We start from the raw sequence: 17841 nt of genomic DNA on the forward strand, positions 1-17841 counted from the left end.
TTAAAGCGACGCAGTGCCGAATTGCAAGTCGTGCTCTGGTCTTTGGCCAGCCAAATGGTCCGGGGCTTAAGTGGTTAAGTGGACCTTCACCCTCCTGAGGACAACCCAGCCTCTCCAACCCTCCTCTGCAGGAATAGTCCTCCCTATGGCCTTAGGCAAATGATGTGCACACTCTGCCCGCTGTGCCTCCCAGGATATGTACGTCACATATCCCAGGAGGCAAAGCCTTTCATTTAAAGGGGTTGTAAACCCTCGTGTTTTTTCACCTTAATGCATCCTATGCATTAAGGTAAAAAAACTTCTGGCAGTGACCGGCCCCCCCCTTTTTACTTACCTGAGCCATTCATTCCCTCGGCGGAGATGCGCTCACCCTCTCTGCACGGGGTTCCAGCTCCCGCTGCTGTCAATCAAATTCAATGGTGCGGGCACTGAGGGGCGGGGCTGGGTTCGGCATTCGTGTCTATGGACGCAAATACTGGACTCGGGAGTGCGACCGCACGGTAACCCCCTGGGAGAACGCTTCTCCTAGGGGGTCATCGTATTCGAGGAGCCGCCGAGGGACCCCAGAAGAGGAGGATCGGGGCCACTCTGTGCAAAATGAGCTGCACAGTGGAGGCAAGTATGACATGTTTGTTATTTAAAAAAAATAAAACACAAAGGTTTACAATCACTTTAAAGGAAAGGAGGAGGGGGCGGGACTATCGTGCATCATCGAAAGGCCTGCCCACTGAACACGGAAGAGCCAGCGGGCCTCTTGAGGATGTCTGAGAGAACATGGTGGCACAGGATGGAGCTGCGGCCGGGATGAGAGGATCTCAGCGGGACAAAGCTGGATCCACTGGATGGGCAAGTAGCTGAAATGTGCAGACACCACCTTCAGGTAAGCGGGGCCAAAAAAAAAAAAAAAAAAAAAAAGGGGGGCAGGTTGGCTGGAGTTTGGCTTTGAGGGTCCCAGGGGGTATAAAAGAAATAAATTATAAATTCAAGATTAATCACTGCGCTAACATTAATAAAGCAGCTGGCATAAATTGTATGGTAACAATAAAAAGCATAAAAGATGAATATATGCAGCGCTAAAAACATACAATTATAAAGTAAGAGTCCATAGTTTTAAAACAGTCCTTGTTCAAGGAAACAGCTGGAACCACCCACGGTGTAGACAGAGAAACAATAAGGTGAGCATGAAATTATCCTCCACCGAACATCAACACACCGGCCTCTTACCAAAGAAAAATGGACCACTGAGTTACAGGTGGTCAAACAAGTGTGATATATCCACAGCGCCACTTCAATTGGATCATAGATGGCTGGATCTTGTAGTATTTCATTAGATAAAAGCAGGCATGTCAGAAGCTACAATCTGTCATGGATATCAAATTGTTTCCAACCACAAAGATGGTTGTGGTTGGCACGTTACAGCGTCATGACGTCAGAGCTCCACCCTCGCCCCCGCCGACGAGGGTGTTCCTCGCCCCCGCTGACGTTCCTATTGGACGAAACGTTGCGTAGGGTGGAGCTCTGACATCATGACGCTGTAACGTGCCAACCGCGGCCATCTTTCTGGTTGGAAATAATTGATATCCATGACAGATTGTAGCTTCTGACATGCCTGCTTTTATCTAACAAAATACTACAAGATCCAGCCATCTGTGATCCAATTGAAGTTGCGCTGTGGACATATCACGCTTGTTTGACCGCCTGTAACTCAGTAATCCATTTTCTTTGATAAAAGGCCCGGTGTGTTGATATTCGGTGGAGGATAATTTCATGCTCACCTTATTGTGTGTCTGTCTACACCGTGGGTGGTTCCAGCTGTTTCCCTGAGCAAGGACTCCGTTTTAACACTATGGACTCTTACTTTATAATTTAATGTTTTTAGCGCTGCATACATTCATCCTTTATAAAAGAAAAGTTCTTAACAGTAGAGACAGGGCCATAAGACCATAATATGTAATGGGTGGTGCTGGGGGTTGCAGAATGAGCTCCAGCAAGGCATTCTGTGATAAGGACATACTACCTTACATATGACACATACTTACTGCTTCGTCTGTTCTTCATCATAACAATGGCGCTGAGGAACATCAATATCTCTACTTCTCTCTGGCAAAAAAAATAAAGTCAGAACATGAGAGATCCTTCTTTAAATGTGTACAGCAAAATGTATAATGAATAAAAAAAAAAAAAAAAAAAAAAGGCCGTTTATGCTCTTGTGCAAGGGTGTTCAACCTGTGGCCCTCAATCTCAAACCAGGGAAGCAAATGCTCATGCTCTGGGATGATGGATTGGCCAGCCCAAATTGCAATTAACGGGTTGCCACTGCCATCCCAAAGCATCAGTGTATTGACCCGGCGCTGGCAGTGGAGGAAGCAGGCAGCCATGGTGGGAGCAGGAGCCGTGTAAGCTGATGCTTCCAGATGGAGTGATACCAACTGCACTTCACCTGGGATCTTTCTAGCAGCCTGGAGAGCGATATCAAGAGGAGGAGATATCAGGAGGAGATGAAAGAGTAAAAGGTCATTGTATTAAACATCACATACACTGCACTTTTATAATGAGCAAATTAGACCGCTTACACTCTGATCCCTGGGTGCAGTACGGTGTACCCACTGCTTTCCTGCAGGTTAGCTGCACTGAGCCATAGACTTCTATTAAAACTTGCAGGTTTGGTGCTCTTTCTGAAATGGCACTAAACCTCCTGAACGCAGGAGTTTCGGTGGCCTTTCAGAAAGCATACCAAACCTGCAGCATAAGATAGAAAGCAAAGTGCAGCTTACCCACAAGTGCACTCAGCTGCACCCGTGGTTTGGTTAAACGGACGTGCATCGGTGCAAAAGCAGTCTTAGGCTGAGTTCACACTGGCAATAAGAGCAGGCGTTTGACACGCGTTTCGTCATATCCTGACTTCAACAGACGCCCTCTGTTGAAGTCAGGATATGACGAAACGCGTCAGAACGTGACCTACACGACGCGTGCGCTCCACCACAGTTGGATCCGGAACAAGGAAGTGATTGCCATCGCTCCTTGGGATACAGACGGAACCAGCTGATCTCCATACGGTGAAGTGCACAGTGTATACACTTCTATTGCTCTTTTGACTGCTGTGTTTTGTACGTATATATGGAGGGTGGTTTTGTGATGTGATGGGTAGTTATTTAATAAACAAGATTATGCTATGTGCACTTCTCTTCTGTCTATGATCCTTTTTTGGAGCCCGTATCATCTGTCAAATCTCCTGGAACGTGTTGATAGCAGTCTTGGCTCAGAGGTTTTCTTCCCTTGGAGGCTTATCTTTTAGCTCTGGCGAGTTTAACCCCCTGAGGGGAGTGTGTTCTCACATGATGGAATTGGACTGAACGGTGGAAGGTGCACACTGAGACTTTCTGTAGGATCACCTATTAATACTCTCTGAACCACTGCTTTATTATTAATATTCTTCACTGCTCCTAAGGACTTTCTTGTGAAGTTGGCCACATGTTCGTTTATTTTATTTTGCTCAACACCAGCGCTGTTTTTAGTATATTATTATCACAGTTCAGCAATTGACTGTTTATATGTTTTTATACTACTTCTTCAGTTTACTTATCTATTTTTTAAATGGCTGCTTAGTTAGATCTCCACTTTTTTTGTGTAAACAAATTGGGTGTTTGTTGAATTTTTATGCAAGTTGTGCTGTTGTCAATTGTGGTCACTCTTGAACAGTAATTTTTTCTTTGGTGCTGAGCGGTGTATTATAGGCCTGCAATATACACCTGTATATATATATATAACCACACACACAGTGAGGACGGAGAGTTTTCAGACCCCCTTAAATTTTTCACTCTTTGTTATATTGCAGCCATTTGATAAAATCATTTATTTTCCTCATTAATGTACACACAGCACCCCATATTGACAGAAAAACACAGAATTGTTGACATTTTTGCAGATTTATTAAAAAAGAAAAACTGAAATATCACATGGTCCTAAGTATTCAGACCCTTTGCTGTGACACTCATATATTTAACTCAGGTGCTGTCCATTTCTTCTGATCATCCTTGAGATGGTTCTACACCTTCATTTGAGTCCAGCTGTGTTTGATTATACTGATTGGACTTGATTAGGAAAGCCACACACCTGTCTATATAAGACCTTACAGCTCACAGTGCATGTCAGAGCAAATGAGAATCATGAGGTCAAAGGAACTGCCTGAAGAGCTCAGAGACAGAATTGTGGCAAGGCACAGATCTGGCCAAGGTTACAAAAAATTTCTGCTGCACTTAAGGTTCCTAAGAGCATAGTGGCCTCCATAATCCTTAAATGGAAGACGTTTGGGACGTCCAGAACCCTTCCTAGAGCTGGCCGTCCGGCCAAACTGAGCTATCGGAGGAGAAGAGCCTTGGTCAGAGAGGTAAAGAAGAACCCAAAGATCACTGTGGCTGAGCTCCAGAGATGCAGTTGGGAGAAAGTTGTAGAAAGTCAACCATTACTGCAGCCCTCCACCAGTCGGGGCTTTATGGCAAAGTGGCCCGACGGAAGCCTCTCCTCAGTGCAAGACACATGAAAGCCTGCATGGAGTTTGCTAAAAAAACACCTGAAGGACTCCAAGATGGTGAGAAATAAGATTCTCTGGTCTGATGAACATTTTGGCCGTAATTCTAAGCGGTATGTGTGGAGAAAACCAGGCACTGCTCATCACCTGTCCAATACGGTCCCAACAGTGAAGCATGGTGGTGGCAGCATCATGCTATGGGGGTGTTTTTCAGCTGCAGGGACAGGACGACTGGTTGCAATCGAGGGAAAGATGAATGCGGCCAAGTACAGGGATATCCTGGATGAAAACCTTTTCCAGAGTGCTCAGGACCTCAGACTGGGCCGAAGGTTTATCTCCCAACAAGACAATGACCCTAAGCACACAGCTAAAATAACAAAGGAGTGGCTTCACAACAACTCCGTGACTGTTCTTGAATGGCCCAGCCAGAGCCCTGACTTAAACCCAATTGAGCATCTCTGGAGAGACCTAAAAACGGCTGTCCACCAACGTTTACCATCCAACCTGACAGAACTGGAGAGGATCTGCAAGGAGGAATGGCAGAGGATCCCCAAATCCAGGTGTGAAAAACTTGTTGCATCTTTCCCAAAAAGACTCATGGCTGTATTAGATCAAAAGGGTGCTTCTACTAAATACTGAGCAAAGGGTCTGAATACTTAGGACCATGTGATATTTAAGTGTTTCTTTTTTAATAAATGTCAACAATTCTGTGTTTTTCTGTCAATATGGGGTGCTGTGTATACATTAATGAGGAAAAAAAAATGAACTTAAATGATTTTAGCAAATGGCTGCAATATAACAAAGAGTGAAAAATTTAAGGGGGTCTGAATACTTTCCGTCCCCACTGTGTGTGTGTATATTATATTATATATATTATCTCAAGTTTAGCTTTTTATAAATTAACTTGATATAAATTTTTCTTATGTTAAAAAAAAAAAAAAAAAAAAAAAATAATAAAAAAGCAAAACTTGATACTATCTTGATAAAATAAAGGTGCCTTTTAAATGCATATCTAAGAAGCATTGGTGCAGTGTAGGGGGATGGAGGCTTCACTTTCTCCCCCTTACAGCTGCCAGCAGACGAGTCTTTATATAGAGTAAACCTGGCCATACATTGCTCAGATTTCGGCTGACTCAGACAAAACTCAAGCAGTGTATGGCTCTGCCGCCTTTGAAGAGTCCATTGTATATTTTATCCCTCCCGACCATGCATTGTAGTTTTACTGCTACAGTGCATGCCGAATAATATAATTGTGGAATCTATGCCATGAAGAATTAAGGCAGTTCTGAAGGGAAAAGGGGTTCAACCCAGTACTAGCAAGGTGTACCTAATAAAGTGGCCGGTGAGTGTAATTAATATATTTTTCTAAAAGATCAGCACAGATCCCGCTTTCCTTGTCTTCAGCTTAGTTCTACACCTGCCTCTAAATGACAGGAGCTAATAAATTATATATATCACCACCGGTCCCCAGTAGGGATCGGCCGATATCTTTTTATTTTTTTTTCAGGGCCGATTCGATACCGATATTTCGGCCACCTCTCAGGCCGATATTGTCTGCCGATATTTAGTACATTTAAAATAAATAAAAATGTTTTACACTTTTTTTTCACGGGTTATTGCTGTCACAAGGAATGTGTAAACATCCCTTGTGACAGTAATAGGCAGTGACAGGTACTCTGGGGGGGGGTCTATAAGACTCCAAACCCCTCCTCTGCACTTAAAAGTATTCAAAGCGTCAAGATCGGCGTTTAATACTTTATATTTTTTAAAACTGCCGTGATATCATGATATGGCTTCCAGGTTACTAGATCCAAGACCTGAATGAAGCATCGACTTTGTTGGGGTCTTCGGCCAGCCGGCGGGCGTGGCGGCTGGTAGCTCGAGCCTCAGGTTGGGACGGGTGAGGGGTGGCGGGAGGGGGGAATGTCCAATCCCACTGCTTGTAATAACAGCCGAGCTGCTGCAGAGCCACATCAGTTGTTATTACAATAAAGCCGCCTGTCTGCTCTAAGACCCCCTTTCACACTGGGGCGCTTTGCAGGCGCTACAGCGCTAAAAATAGCGCCTGCAAAGTGCCCTGAAAGTGCCGCTGCTGTGTCTCCAGTGTGAAAGCCCCGAGGGCCTTCACACTGGAGCGGTGCGCTGGCAGGACGGGAAAAAAAAAAAAGTCCTGCTAGCAGCATCTTTGGAGCGGTGTGTATACCGCTCCTTCACATTGAAAACAATGGGGCAGCGCAGCTATACTGCAGAGGCGCTTTGCAGTGGTTTTTAACCCTTTAAACTGCCCCACTGGTAAAACTGCCCCAGTAGCGGCTGAATACCGCCGCTAAAACCACTGTAAAGCGCCACTAAAAATAGCGGCGCTTTACCGCCGACGCACCTCCTGCCCCGGTGTGAAAAGGGCCTAAAGAACAGTACCGGGGTGATAAGCCTGCAGCTCCCCCGGTAAAACTCCTTGAAGCAATATCAGTAATATCAGGCACGTTTGTGCCCGATACGATAAGTCAAAAAAAGTGAATATCGCCCGCTGATAATCGGTCGATCCCTACTTCCCAGCCAGTGATTAATGGCCGGGACCCGCCAAGCGTTGGAGCAAGTGACAGGAGAGACTTTTGTCCATGTAAACACAAAGCTCTCTTCTAAAAGCTGCGACATGCTGGTTTTTATTTCCATGCAAAGCAGGGAATAAAAACCAGCACTGGTTAGTAAAATCAGCACACAAACACATTGTAAACATAGTTAGGCACACATTTAACCCTTTAATTTCCCCAGATGTTAACCCCTTCCCAGCCAGTGTATATTATTAGCACTGATCATTGTATTAGTGTCACTGGTAATGTCAGTTCCCACAAAGTGTCAGATTGGCCGCAGTCCCTCCATAAGTCGCTGAGCACCACCATTACTAGTATTATATATAAATTTAAAAAAAAAAAAAAAAAAAAAAAAGTTGATAGAGATATAAAAACTCACGCAAATCAATATACAAATTTTTGGGGATTTTTTTTTTTCTTACATCGTGCAGAATCCATCCCATACATAACACTTCTTCCATTGATATTGGAAGGACTTTCTATACCTATAACTACAAAGTTGTGAACACTATAAGAGACACGCGTGGCTGACTCTACCGGTTCAATCAGGAATTAAACCAGAAACCCGGATCCTGATGGCAGTGTGGAACACGTGAGATGAAGGCGGCCGCAGTCTGGGAACTCTACAGCCGCGCTCTCAGTCATTCTTCATAAATAGAATGTGTTTTGTGTATTTGTAATGCTTTAAGTGTAAGTTCTCCTTTACAGAAAAAAAAATGTTAAAGGTGAACAAACACAGACATCTGGCATTTAGGGGGTTAAAGAAAACGTAAACCCAACACTTCAGATTCCTGATATATACCTGCTGTACCATGTATGAGAAAGTTTCCTGTTCTGTGTATTGCTTCCTTTATGTGAAATCCCCGGTGTTCCTGCCAGTCCCTCTACATTCATTTTAAAAACTGACCCCTCTAGGCATGGAAGTAAAAAGCATCGTCAGTTCTCCACCTGGGCTGGGAACACAGCCTGCTCTCCTCCAATGATCACACTTGTCCTGACATGCCCCCTCTGCACAGCCATTCACTGGGAAGATCAGTGTCCTGCTGTTCTCCTTCCCCCAGCTCTATGAGCTCCTTATGCAGCTGAGAACAAAGGGTATGTGATCACTTATAAAAAACAAAACAAAAAAAAACATAAATAAAGTTTTTATAGGATACACAAATGTTTTAATCTTTCTTTTATATTTTAAACTGATTGGGATGTTTTACAAGGTGAGGGGTTACATATACCTTAATGCAGGCAGTAAGGAGGAGATACAATGCCTCCTCACCACCTGGCCAATACTCTCTGAAGAGCGATCAGAATGCGGATTGTTTAAATGAGACCATAATCACTGAGTATGTAGCTTCTTCAATTTTTTTTAATCTTTGCCTGTGTTCCTGTTTAATCACTTGCTTACTGGGCACTTAAACCCCCCCTCCTGTCCAGACCAATTTTGAGCTTTCAGCGCTGTCGCATTTTGAATGACAATTGCGCGGTCATACAACGCTGTACACAAATGAAATTTTTATCATTTTTTTTCCCACAAATAGAGCTTTCTTTTGGTGGTATTTAATCACAGCTGGGGTTTTTATTTTTTGCTAAACAAACAAAAAAATTTGGAAATTTTTGAAAAAAAAAAAAAAAAATCATGTTTAATAGTTTGTTATAAAATTTTGCAAACAGGTAATTTTTCTCCTTCATTGATATGCACTGATGAAGCGGCACTGGTGGGCACTGATAGGCGGCACAGTTAAGGCGGCACTGATGGGCAGTTAAGGCGGCACTGATGGGCACAGATAAGGCGGCACTGATGGGCACAGATAAGGCGGCACTGATGGGCACAGATAAGGCGGCACTGATGGGCACAGATAAGGCGGCACTGATGGGGACAGATAAGGCGGCACTGATGGGCGCCGATGGGTGGCACGGATGGGGGGCACGGATGGGCACTGGTAGGTGGCACTTATGTGCAGCACTGTTGCACTGATGTGGGCACTGATGGGTGACACTGTGGGCACTGATGGGTACTGATGGGCGGTACTGCTGCCTATGCTGTGTCACTGGCAGGGGGCAGATGATTGTCGTGATCGGGACTGATGTCCTGATCACGGCCGCCGGTGATCGGGTTTTTTTTTCCTCCTTACGCTGTCAGCGCGAGGAGGAAAAATAGCCAATTACCGGCTCTGTTTACATCACATGATCAGCTGTCATTTGGCTGACATCTGATCATGTGGTAAGGGGTCGGGACCGACCCCTTACTCTGATCTGTGATCAAGCGAGTCTCATAGACTCGCTGATCACCGAGCGCGCCGCGCGCGCCCTGCAGGGGGCACGCAGGCCGCTTGTGCACAGGATGCCGTCAATAGACGTAGTCCCGGTGTTCCGCCGAGAAAATTCCGCTCGGCGGATAAGGACCCCCCTCTACTGGCGGAAATAGCCGAAGATGAATAGGGGAAAATCAGCTGTACACGGCGCCCGTAAGAGGGCCCCTTGCGGGCTTACTTCGCTGGGCACGGCCTCGCTTCGCTCGGCACTTTTTTATTCCCCCTCTAGGTCCACTTGGATGGTGGGGAAGGAACCTGGACCCAGGGCGCAGGCGCCGTGTACAGCTGATTGTAGATTTTGTGCTTTGGCTATCTCCGGCGGCTGATAGTAGTTCGTACTGCACAGGTGCTGCGCCTGCGCAGTACAGAGGGGGGGGACGACTTATCCGCCGAGGGAACTTTCTCGGCAAGACACCGGCAATGTAGATCCGCGCTGTTGCCGTCATTTGGCAATGGCCGGATCTGAAGTGGTTAAAGAGGAACTGCAGTCTGCTCACATAATTTGTAATAAAAACATATTTGCCATTCTGAAGCTTCCCTCCAACCACTTTGCATATTATTTTATATATATTGTGATTCTGTACTTGCCAAATATGCTGCAGAAATCTCCCTCCACTAAGTCTGGCCGGAAACATTTTAACTGTGGGTAGCTGAAGCTGCTGCCTGCAGCTCCCCTCCCTGGAAAACTCTCTCTCTATCTATCTATATGTGCATGATGTCATAAGCCTAGGATAATGACCAGACAAGAAACAGAAAGTGGGCTGTATAAAGGTATTTACTGGCAGAAAAAAAAAAAGTTTTACTATCCAAACTTAAGACAAGGGCAGAAGTTACGCTTTAAAGAGTATCTGCACCATTGTACCTTGGTAAAAAAAAAAAGTAGGACACTTCACGAGAAAGGAGACACTGTGATACAGGAGACCAGTGGCGTCGTTAAGGGGTGGCTATTAAGGCTGGAGCCCCGAGTCCAGGGCCAGCCCTACCATGAGAGTGTCCTGGGATGCCTGACACAGTGCTGTTTGCTGTTTGCACTCCGTGCTTCACTGACATCCAGAGAAGGGAGACGAGTGTGAGAACGAGTCTCCTCCTTGCTCCGCCCATATCATAGAGTCGGGAGGAAGTTTCTCACACAGAGCTCCTGAGCAGGTGAGTGCAGACCATGGGGGGAGAACTCTGTATACACCCAGCCTCTCTTCTATATACCCTAGCCTCTCTGTATGTAACAATCCACATCTGGTGGCAGGTGACGTGATAAGCTCTCTGGGGGCCCTGATCTAAGGGGGGGGGGGGCTCTCTGGGGGCCCTGATCTAAGGGAGGGGGGGGGAGGGACTCTCTGGGGGCCCTGATCTAAGGGAGGGGGGAAGGCTCTCTGGGGGCCCTGATCTAAGGGAGGGGGGGGGGCTCTCTGGGGGCCCTGATCTAAGGGAGGGGGGGGGGAGGGACTCTCTGGGGGCCCTGATCTAAGGGAGGGGGGAAGGCTCTCTGGGGGCCCTGATCTAAGGGAGGGGGGGAGGCTCTCTGGGGGCCCTGATCTAAGGGAGGGGGGGGAGGCTCTCTGGGGGCCCTGATCTAAGGGGGGGGGGGGCTCTCTGGGGGCCCTGATCTAAGGGAGGGGAGGCTTTCTGGGGGCCCTGATCTAAGGGAGGGGAGACTTTCTGGGGACCCTGATCTAAGGGGGGGGGGCTTTCTGGGGACCCTGATCTAAGGGGGGGAGGCTCTCTGGGGAACCTGATCTAAGGGGGGGGAGGCTCTCTGGGGACCCTGATGTAATTAGATAGATAGATAGATAGATAGATAGATAGATAGATCTTTTGTAGACCTAGCAACGCCCCTGCAGGAGACCCAGGCCAGTGGTTATGGCAGCAGCCTAAAAAGGCATCTCCATCTTTGTAATACTTCTTTCTTAAAGTGGAACTACACCAAAAACACTATTTAATTCATTTTTAATATTCAAAGCAAACGCCCCCACCCATCCATGTCCATGCTTTATTTTATTAAGAAATCACTTTGAAAAACACCCCCCTAGCATTACTGGCTGTGGTCATCTCGAGTAAGGGCAAATGATTCCTGTAGCATTTACTTCATGGAATCCATCTGCCCTTAGCTCAGGCATGCAAGCAAGAGAGGGCGTGCTTAGCTGAGAAAACCCCCTTGTTTCCTGAAAACTCCTGGGATATATGACATTGTTTAACTAGGCCTGGAAACCAGGAAATAACTGAAGAAATGTTTAACCTCTCTGCGCCAAGCGTATACAAACATGCGGCCCCTCGGCACCAAGCGGTCCCATATTTGCATGCATTAGCACCTACAGTGCTGTGCGAAGAGCTCCTAGCACAGCAACCAGCGGCTCACGGAAAGTTTTCTGATCATATGACCGCCGTGACAGGCAATCACGTGGTCATAAGCCCCACCTCCCGGCATAGCAAACCCCTTAAAGGGCTGACGGCGACCAGCGCCAAGGGGATAACAAACAAATATAATATATGTTCCTATCCATTTACTAATGCTAAGGATTAAAAAAAAAAATCAATGTCGAGTGAGTGAGTGAAGTTCCCCTTTAACAACTTCCTGCTCCTCCTTTCCCCTCCGCACTTATTCTGTTTGTTTTCAATCCTCCGCCGCCCACAATGGCCGCTGTCCTGATCCGAACACTGGAGAACTCCATAGGAGGCCCTGGAAGTATAATCTGCACCACAGCTCTTGGTTATTCCTTAGCACAGTCATGTGACTACACTGGCCAATGAGAGACTCTTCTTACTTCCGGGACAAAAGAAGACCACCCTATTGGCCAGTGCCGTCACATGACCGCACAGAACAATAACAGAGCCGTGGCACAGATTATCCTTCTGCACAGCTTCCGAGGCCGCCTATGGAGCTTCCAAGTGTACAGATCTGTACAGAGACAACCATGGGGGCAGCGGGGGAAAGGAAACAAATACAGAGAATTGTGGAGGGGAGGCTGTCAGGAGGCCCCAGAAGTTTTACCCCCCCTTCATGATCAGGCCATTTTTTGCATTATGGCACTGCGTTATTTTAACCTCTTAATATGATGTCCTTGACTTTGTGGGGATATCTGAATGATGGGTGCAGCTACAAGCATCAATCAGATATTGCGTTTTTAAGCCGGCGATTCCTTTCATGGCTGTTCCGCCGCTTGATCGTTCTTACGGGCGGCGAGAGGGGACCGGCCTCTGCATTCAAATGAATGGCGCCGCCTCGGCTGGGAAGCCAAGATCGTTTCATTATTTTTTTTTCTTTTTTATTTCAGGCTTCCCAGCCTAGAGGTTAGATGTGGGGACCAATCATGCCATATTCCTATTACAAGGGATGTTTAGGAATAAAAGTGATTAAAAAAAAAAAGTTTTGAAGTGTCCAACTGAAAAAAGCAAAGTAAAATTAACAATAAAAAAAAAAAAAAAAATATTTTGAAGCGTTGCCTATGGAGATTTTTAAGTGCCGAACTTCGGTGCCATTCCACGGGCATGTGCAATTTTGAAGCGTGACGTGTTAGATATCTATTTACTCGACGTAACTTCATCTTTGACAATATGCAAAAAAAATTGTGCTAACCTTACTGTGTTGTTTTTTTTTTCCCCTTTTTAAAGCATCAAAAAAAAAAAAAAAAAAAAGAAGAAGAAGTGTTCAAAAAATTGCTGCGCAAATACCGTGCGAGATAAAAAGTTGCAACTACCGCCATTGTATTCTCTAGGGTCTCTGCTAAAAAAAACAAATAATGTTTGGGGTTTCTATGTAATATTCTAGCAAAAAAAATTATGAATTTTACATGTAGGAGAGAAATGTCAGAATTGGCCTGCATGGGAGTGGTTAACTGACAATTGCGCAGTTGTGCGACGTACCCAAATAAAATTGATGTCCTTTTTTTCCCCCACAAATAGAGCTTTCTTTTGGTGGTATTTGATCACCTCTCTGGTTTTTATTTTTTGTGCTAAAAAAACAAAAAAAGGGGAACGATTTTGAAAAAAAAAAAAAAAAAAAAAAAAAAAAAAAAATTACACACACACACACACACACACACACACACACACACAGAATTGTGGCAAGGCACAGATCTGGCCAAGGTTACAAAAACATTTCTGCTGCAATTAAGGTTCCTAAGAGCACAGTGGCCTCCATAATCCTTAAATGGAAGACGTTTGGGATGACCAGAACCCTTCCTAGAGCTGGCCGTCCGGTCAAACTGAGCTATCCGGGGAGAAGAGCCTTGGTGAGAGAGGTAAAGAAGAACCCAAAGATCACTGTGGCTGAGCTCCAGAGATGCAGTTGGGAGATGGGAGAAAGTGGTAGAAAGTCAACCATCACTGCAGCCCTCCACCAGTCGGGGCTTTATGGCAGAGTGGAACGACGGAAGCCTCTCCTCAGTGCAAGACACATGAAAGCACGCATGGAGTTTACTAAAAAACACCTGAAGGACTCCAAGATGGTGAGAAATAAGATTCTCTGGTCTGATGAGACCAAGATAGAACTTTTTGGCCTTAATTCTAAGCGGTATGTGTGGAGAAAACCAGGCACTGCTCATCACCTGTCCAATACAGTCCCAACAGTGAAGCATGGTGGTGGCAGCATCATGCTGTGGGGATGTTTTTCAGCTGCAGGGACAGGATGACTGGTTGCAATCGATGGAAAGATGAATGCGGCCAAGTACAGGGATATCCTGGATGAAAACCTTCTCCAGAGTGCTCAGGACCTCAGACTGGGCCGAAGGTTTTACCTTCCAACAAGACAATGACCCTAAGCACACAGCTAAAATAATTAAGGAGTGGCTTCACAACAACTCCGTGACTGTTCTTGAATGGTCCAGCCAGAGCCCTGACTTAAACCCAATTGAGCATCTCTGGAGAGACCTAAAAATGGCTGTTCACCAACGTTTACCAACCAACCTGACAGAACTGGAGAGGATCTGCAAGGAGGAATGGCAGAGGATCCCCAAATCCAGGTGTGAAAAACTTGTTGCATCTTTCCCAAAAAGACTTATGGCTGTATTAGATCAAAAGGGTACTTCTACTAAATACTGAGCAAAGGGTCTGAATACTTAGGACCATGTGATATTTCAGTTTTTCTTTTTTAATAAATCTGCAAAAATGTCAACAATTCTGTGTTTTTCTGTCAATATGGGGTGCTGTGTGTACATTAATGAGGACAAAAATGAACTTAAATGATTTTAGCAAATGGCTGCAATATAACAAAGAGTGAAAAATTTAAGGGGGTCTGAATACTTTCCATCCCCAGTGTGTGTGTGTATATATAGTCAGATTGGCCGCAGTCCCGCCATAAGTCGCTGATCCCCACTATATATATATATATATATATATATATATATATATATATATATATATATATATATATATATGTGGCGCTAATGGGTAGTGGGACTCCTGTCGCTAAAACAGGTAGAAAAAGTGGTTAGGAGAGAGTGAAAACTCCTTTAGTGTAAAAGTGTTTGTAAGGTATACATAAAAATATATATTGGGTAATAAACACAGTACAAGTGAAAACCCAGTATGTGTTAAAGAATATAAAAAACTCAGTAAAAAAGAAAATTTAAAAGAAACTAGTTAAGAAACAATCAAAAATATATGGTACAGCAAATACATATCAATGCAAGGTGAGCTGAGTGTGTTAATCCACAGAATTGGAGTTCAATGGAGGTGGTAGATCAGAAAAAGAGCACCGGTATCCCTAAGGGGAAAAAATACAAAAAATATATATACAGAGGAACTCAAAAGTCTTTTAAATGGCAAGATGGGATAGTCTCATTCAATCCCACAGGTAATTAGATGTGAACTGTCTTCTCAAGAGGTAACCTGAGGGTTATTGGGAAAGGACCCGACCAATGTGTTGGATCTTGGCTCAAATGGATAATTCCCACCAGGAGACAGGAAGAAGCAAAAAGCAAAAGAATGCCCTTACCAGATCCGGTGGACTCACGGGCCGTAGCGGTGAGTCAAACGAGCCTGTACCGTTAAACGGTGTGGGGTAAAGGTGTGTGGGAGAACTTGTAAACCATCTTGTCAGCAGTCCTCATACGAAGCACCGATTTGGAGTCCGGGATCCCCAGGGTATGGTTCCGATCAGCAGATCACCGTTTCCTCGTCTGCTGCCTCTTCCAGCAACTTCTCCTCTCTACTTCCCGGGAAGTTGCTTCTTCCTGTCTCCTGGTGGGAATTATCCATTTGAGCCAAGATCCAACACATTGGTCGGGTCCTTTCCCAATAACCCTCAGGTTACCTCTTGAGAAGACAGTTCACATCTAATTACCTGTGGGATTGAATGAGACTATCCCATCTTGCCATTTAAAAGACTTTTGAGTTCCTCTGTATATATATTTTTTGTATTTTTTCCCCTTAGGGATACCGGTGCTCTTTTTCTGATCTACCACCTCCATTGAACTCCAATTCTGTGGATTAACACACTCAGCTCACCTTGCATTGATATGTATTTGCTGTACCATATATTTTTGATTGTTTCTTAACTAGTTTCTTTTAAATTTTCTTTTTTACTGAGTTTTTTATATTCTTTAACACATACTGGGTTTTCACTTGTACTGTGTTTATTACCCAATATATATTTTTATGTATACCTTACAAACACTTTTACACTAAAGGAGTTTTCACTCTCTCCTAACCACTTTTTCTACCTGTTTTAGCGACAGGAGTCCCACTACCCATTAGCGCCACACTTCTTCACTCCAACTTTCACTTTGCAACGGTCATATTGCTGTGTTGGCTGCTTCACTTCCATCCAAGAGCTGGCGCAACTTTTACATTTTTTCCTTACACATATATATATATATATATATATATATATATATATATATACATATATACATACATACATACATACACTTTTCTTCTTTCTTGCTCTAAAATCTTCCCCCCAAAAAATGTATTCATCAATTGAAGCCAATATATATTCTGCTACATGTTTTTGGTAAAAAAAAATAAATAAGAAAAAAATAAAATAAAAAATCAATAAGCGCATTTTGATTGGTTTGCGCAGAAGTGATCACATCTACAAAACAGGGGATAGATTTATGGACTTTTAATTTGTTTCCTAGTAATGGCGGCAAACAGCGATTTTTAGTGGGATTGCGGTGAACAAATCACACACCTAACTGACACTTTTGAGGGACCAGTGACACCAATAAAGTGGTCAGTGCTAAAAACATGCACTATCACTGTATAAATGACACTGGTTACAAAGGGGTTAACATCGAAGGCAACCAAAGGGTTAAGTGTGTCCCTAGGGGGTGCTTTCTAAGTGTGGGGGATGGTCTGACTGGGGAAAATACAGAGATCCATGTTCCTGCTTAGCAGAAACACAAGATCTCCATTTTCCTCTCTGGCAGAACGGTGATCTTCCTTGTTTACATAGTTCTGCCTCTGTTGGGAACGATGGGTGGGTCCTGCTGCGGTCCAATCACAGAGGGTCATTGGCGGAACGTGCGTCCCAGACCCCGTGTACGAAATCACATGATACAGGTACGTGATTTGGCACAGGAGGGGCGCTCTGCCACGGTATATATATATATATATATATATGTGTGTGTGTGTGGGGGGGACGGTCTTCCAGTGGTTAATACGACTTTAAATAGGGCAAAGGCCTGCAGAGCTCCATATTCCCTGGACTGCTCACATTTTGGGCCGTCTGATCAACAAACTTTATTGACAACCTTCTGAGGGTGTACAATGTGACCTTGTATGGTGAGAGGTGGAGGTGTGAGATGATGTCAGAGGGGGCGGAGCCGCTTTTCTCGCTCGCACGCTGTAAGTGCGGAACAGCCCCACCTACTCCCCAAAGGACCGCCCCCGCGCTCCCTCCCCTCGTATCCCCTCTCACCCAATCAAAGTCACAGGGGTTGCCGTCCTCCCTCTGGCTGGGCAGCGCCGTGCACACCGGAGGGATCTTCCTGACCATGACGAAGGAGGCGGAGAGCAGCGCCGACAGGAGGTAGTACGGCTGGGACACCCATCGCCACAGGCCGGGCGCCCCATAGATGAGAGCCAGGAGAGGAGCGATCACCGCCATGGTCAGTTCTTCACTGAATGAGAGACCGTACAACCCCCTCCCCGACCAATCATTGATGCCGTACTCCACCCAATCAGAGCGAGTAGACCACACAGCCACGCCCCTTGTCATCCACACTGTCCAATATAGATCATGGCTGGCAAATTCGTCACCGCCAACCAGGGTCATCAGAGGGCAACACTTAGATCCGCCCCTTTCTCCGGCATCGAGACGTCCAATCCCTCAGACCAAACAGGGTTCAGGGGACAACCAATAACTGGGCTGAAGCTGCAGACTTCTGCTGTGATTGGGCAGCTTTTTTAGACGTCCCGCCTCCATAGCACTGTAAACAAATCAGTGACGGATGCTATGTTAGGAGGTGTGTCTTCA

General features: G+C 45.2%; 1 protein-coding gene across 1 annotated transcript in view; it reads right to left on the bottom strand.

Moving 5' to 3' along the window:
• Window positions 1-17534, bottom strand: part of TMX2 (thioredoxin related transmembrane protein 2) — a 28615-nt gene extending 11081 nt beyond the window's left edge. Inside the window, exons 1-2 of the mRNA XM_073597099.1 lie at window positions 17284-17534; window positions 2040-2100 (exon numbers count right to left, since the gene is read on the bottom strand). Of these exons, the coding sequence (XP_073453200.1) occupies window positions 2040-2100; window positions 17284-17472 (250 nt within the window). The 5' untranslated portion in view covers window positions 17473-17534. The remainder of the gene's footprint in view (window positions 1-2039; window positions 2101-17283) is intronic.
• Between the last annotated feature and the right edge of the window lie 307 nt (window positions 17535-17841).

Source organism: Aquarana catesbeiana, linkage group LG08 (genome assembly GCF_042186555.1).
Source record: "Aquarana catesbeiana isolate 2022-GZ linkage group LG08, ASM4218655v1, whole genome shotgun sequence".
NCBI classification, from domain to species: domain Eukaryota; kingdom Metazoa; phylum Chordata; class Amphibia; order Anura; family Ranidae; genus Aquarana; species Aquarana catesbeiana.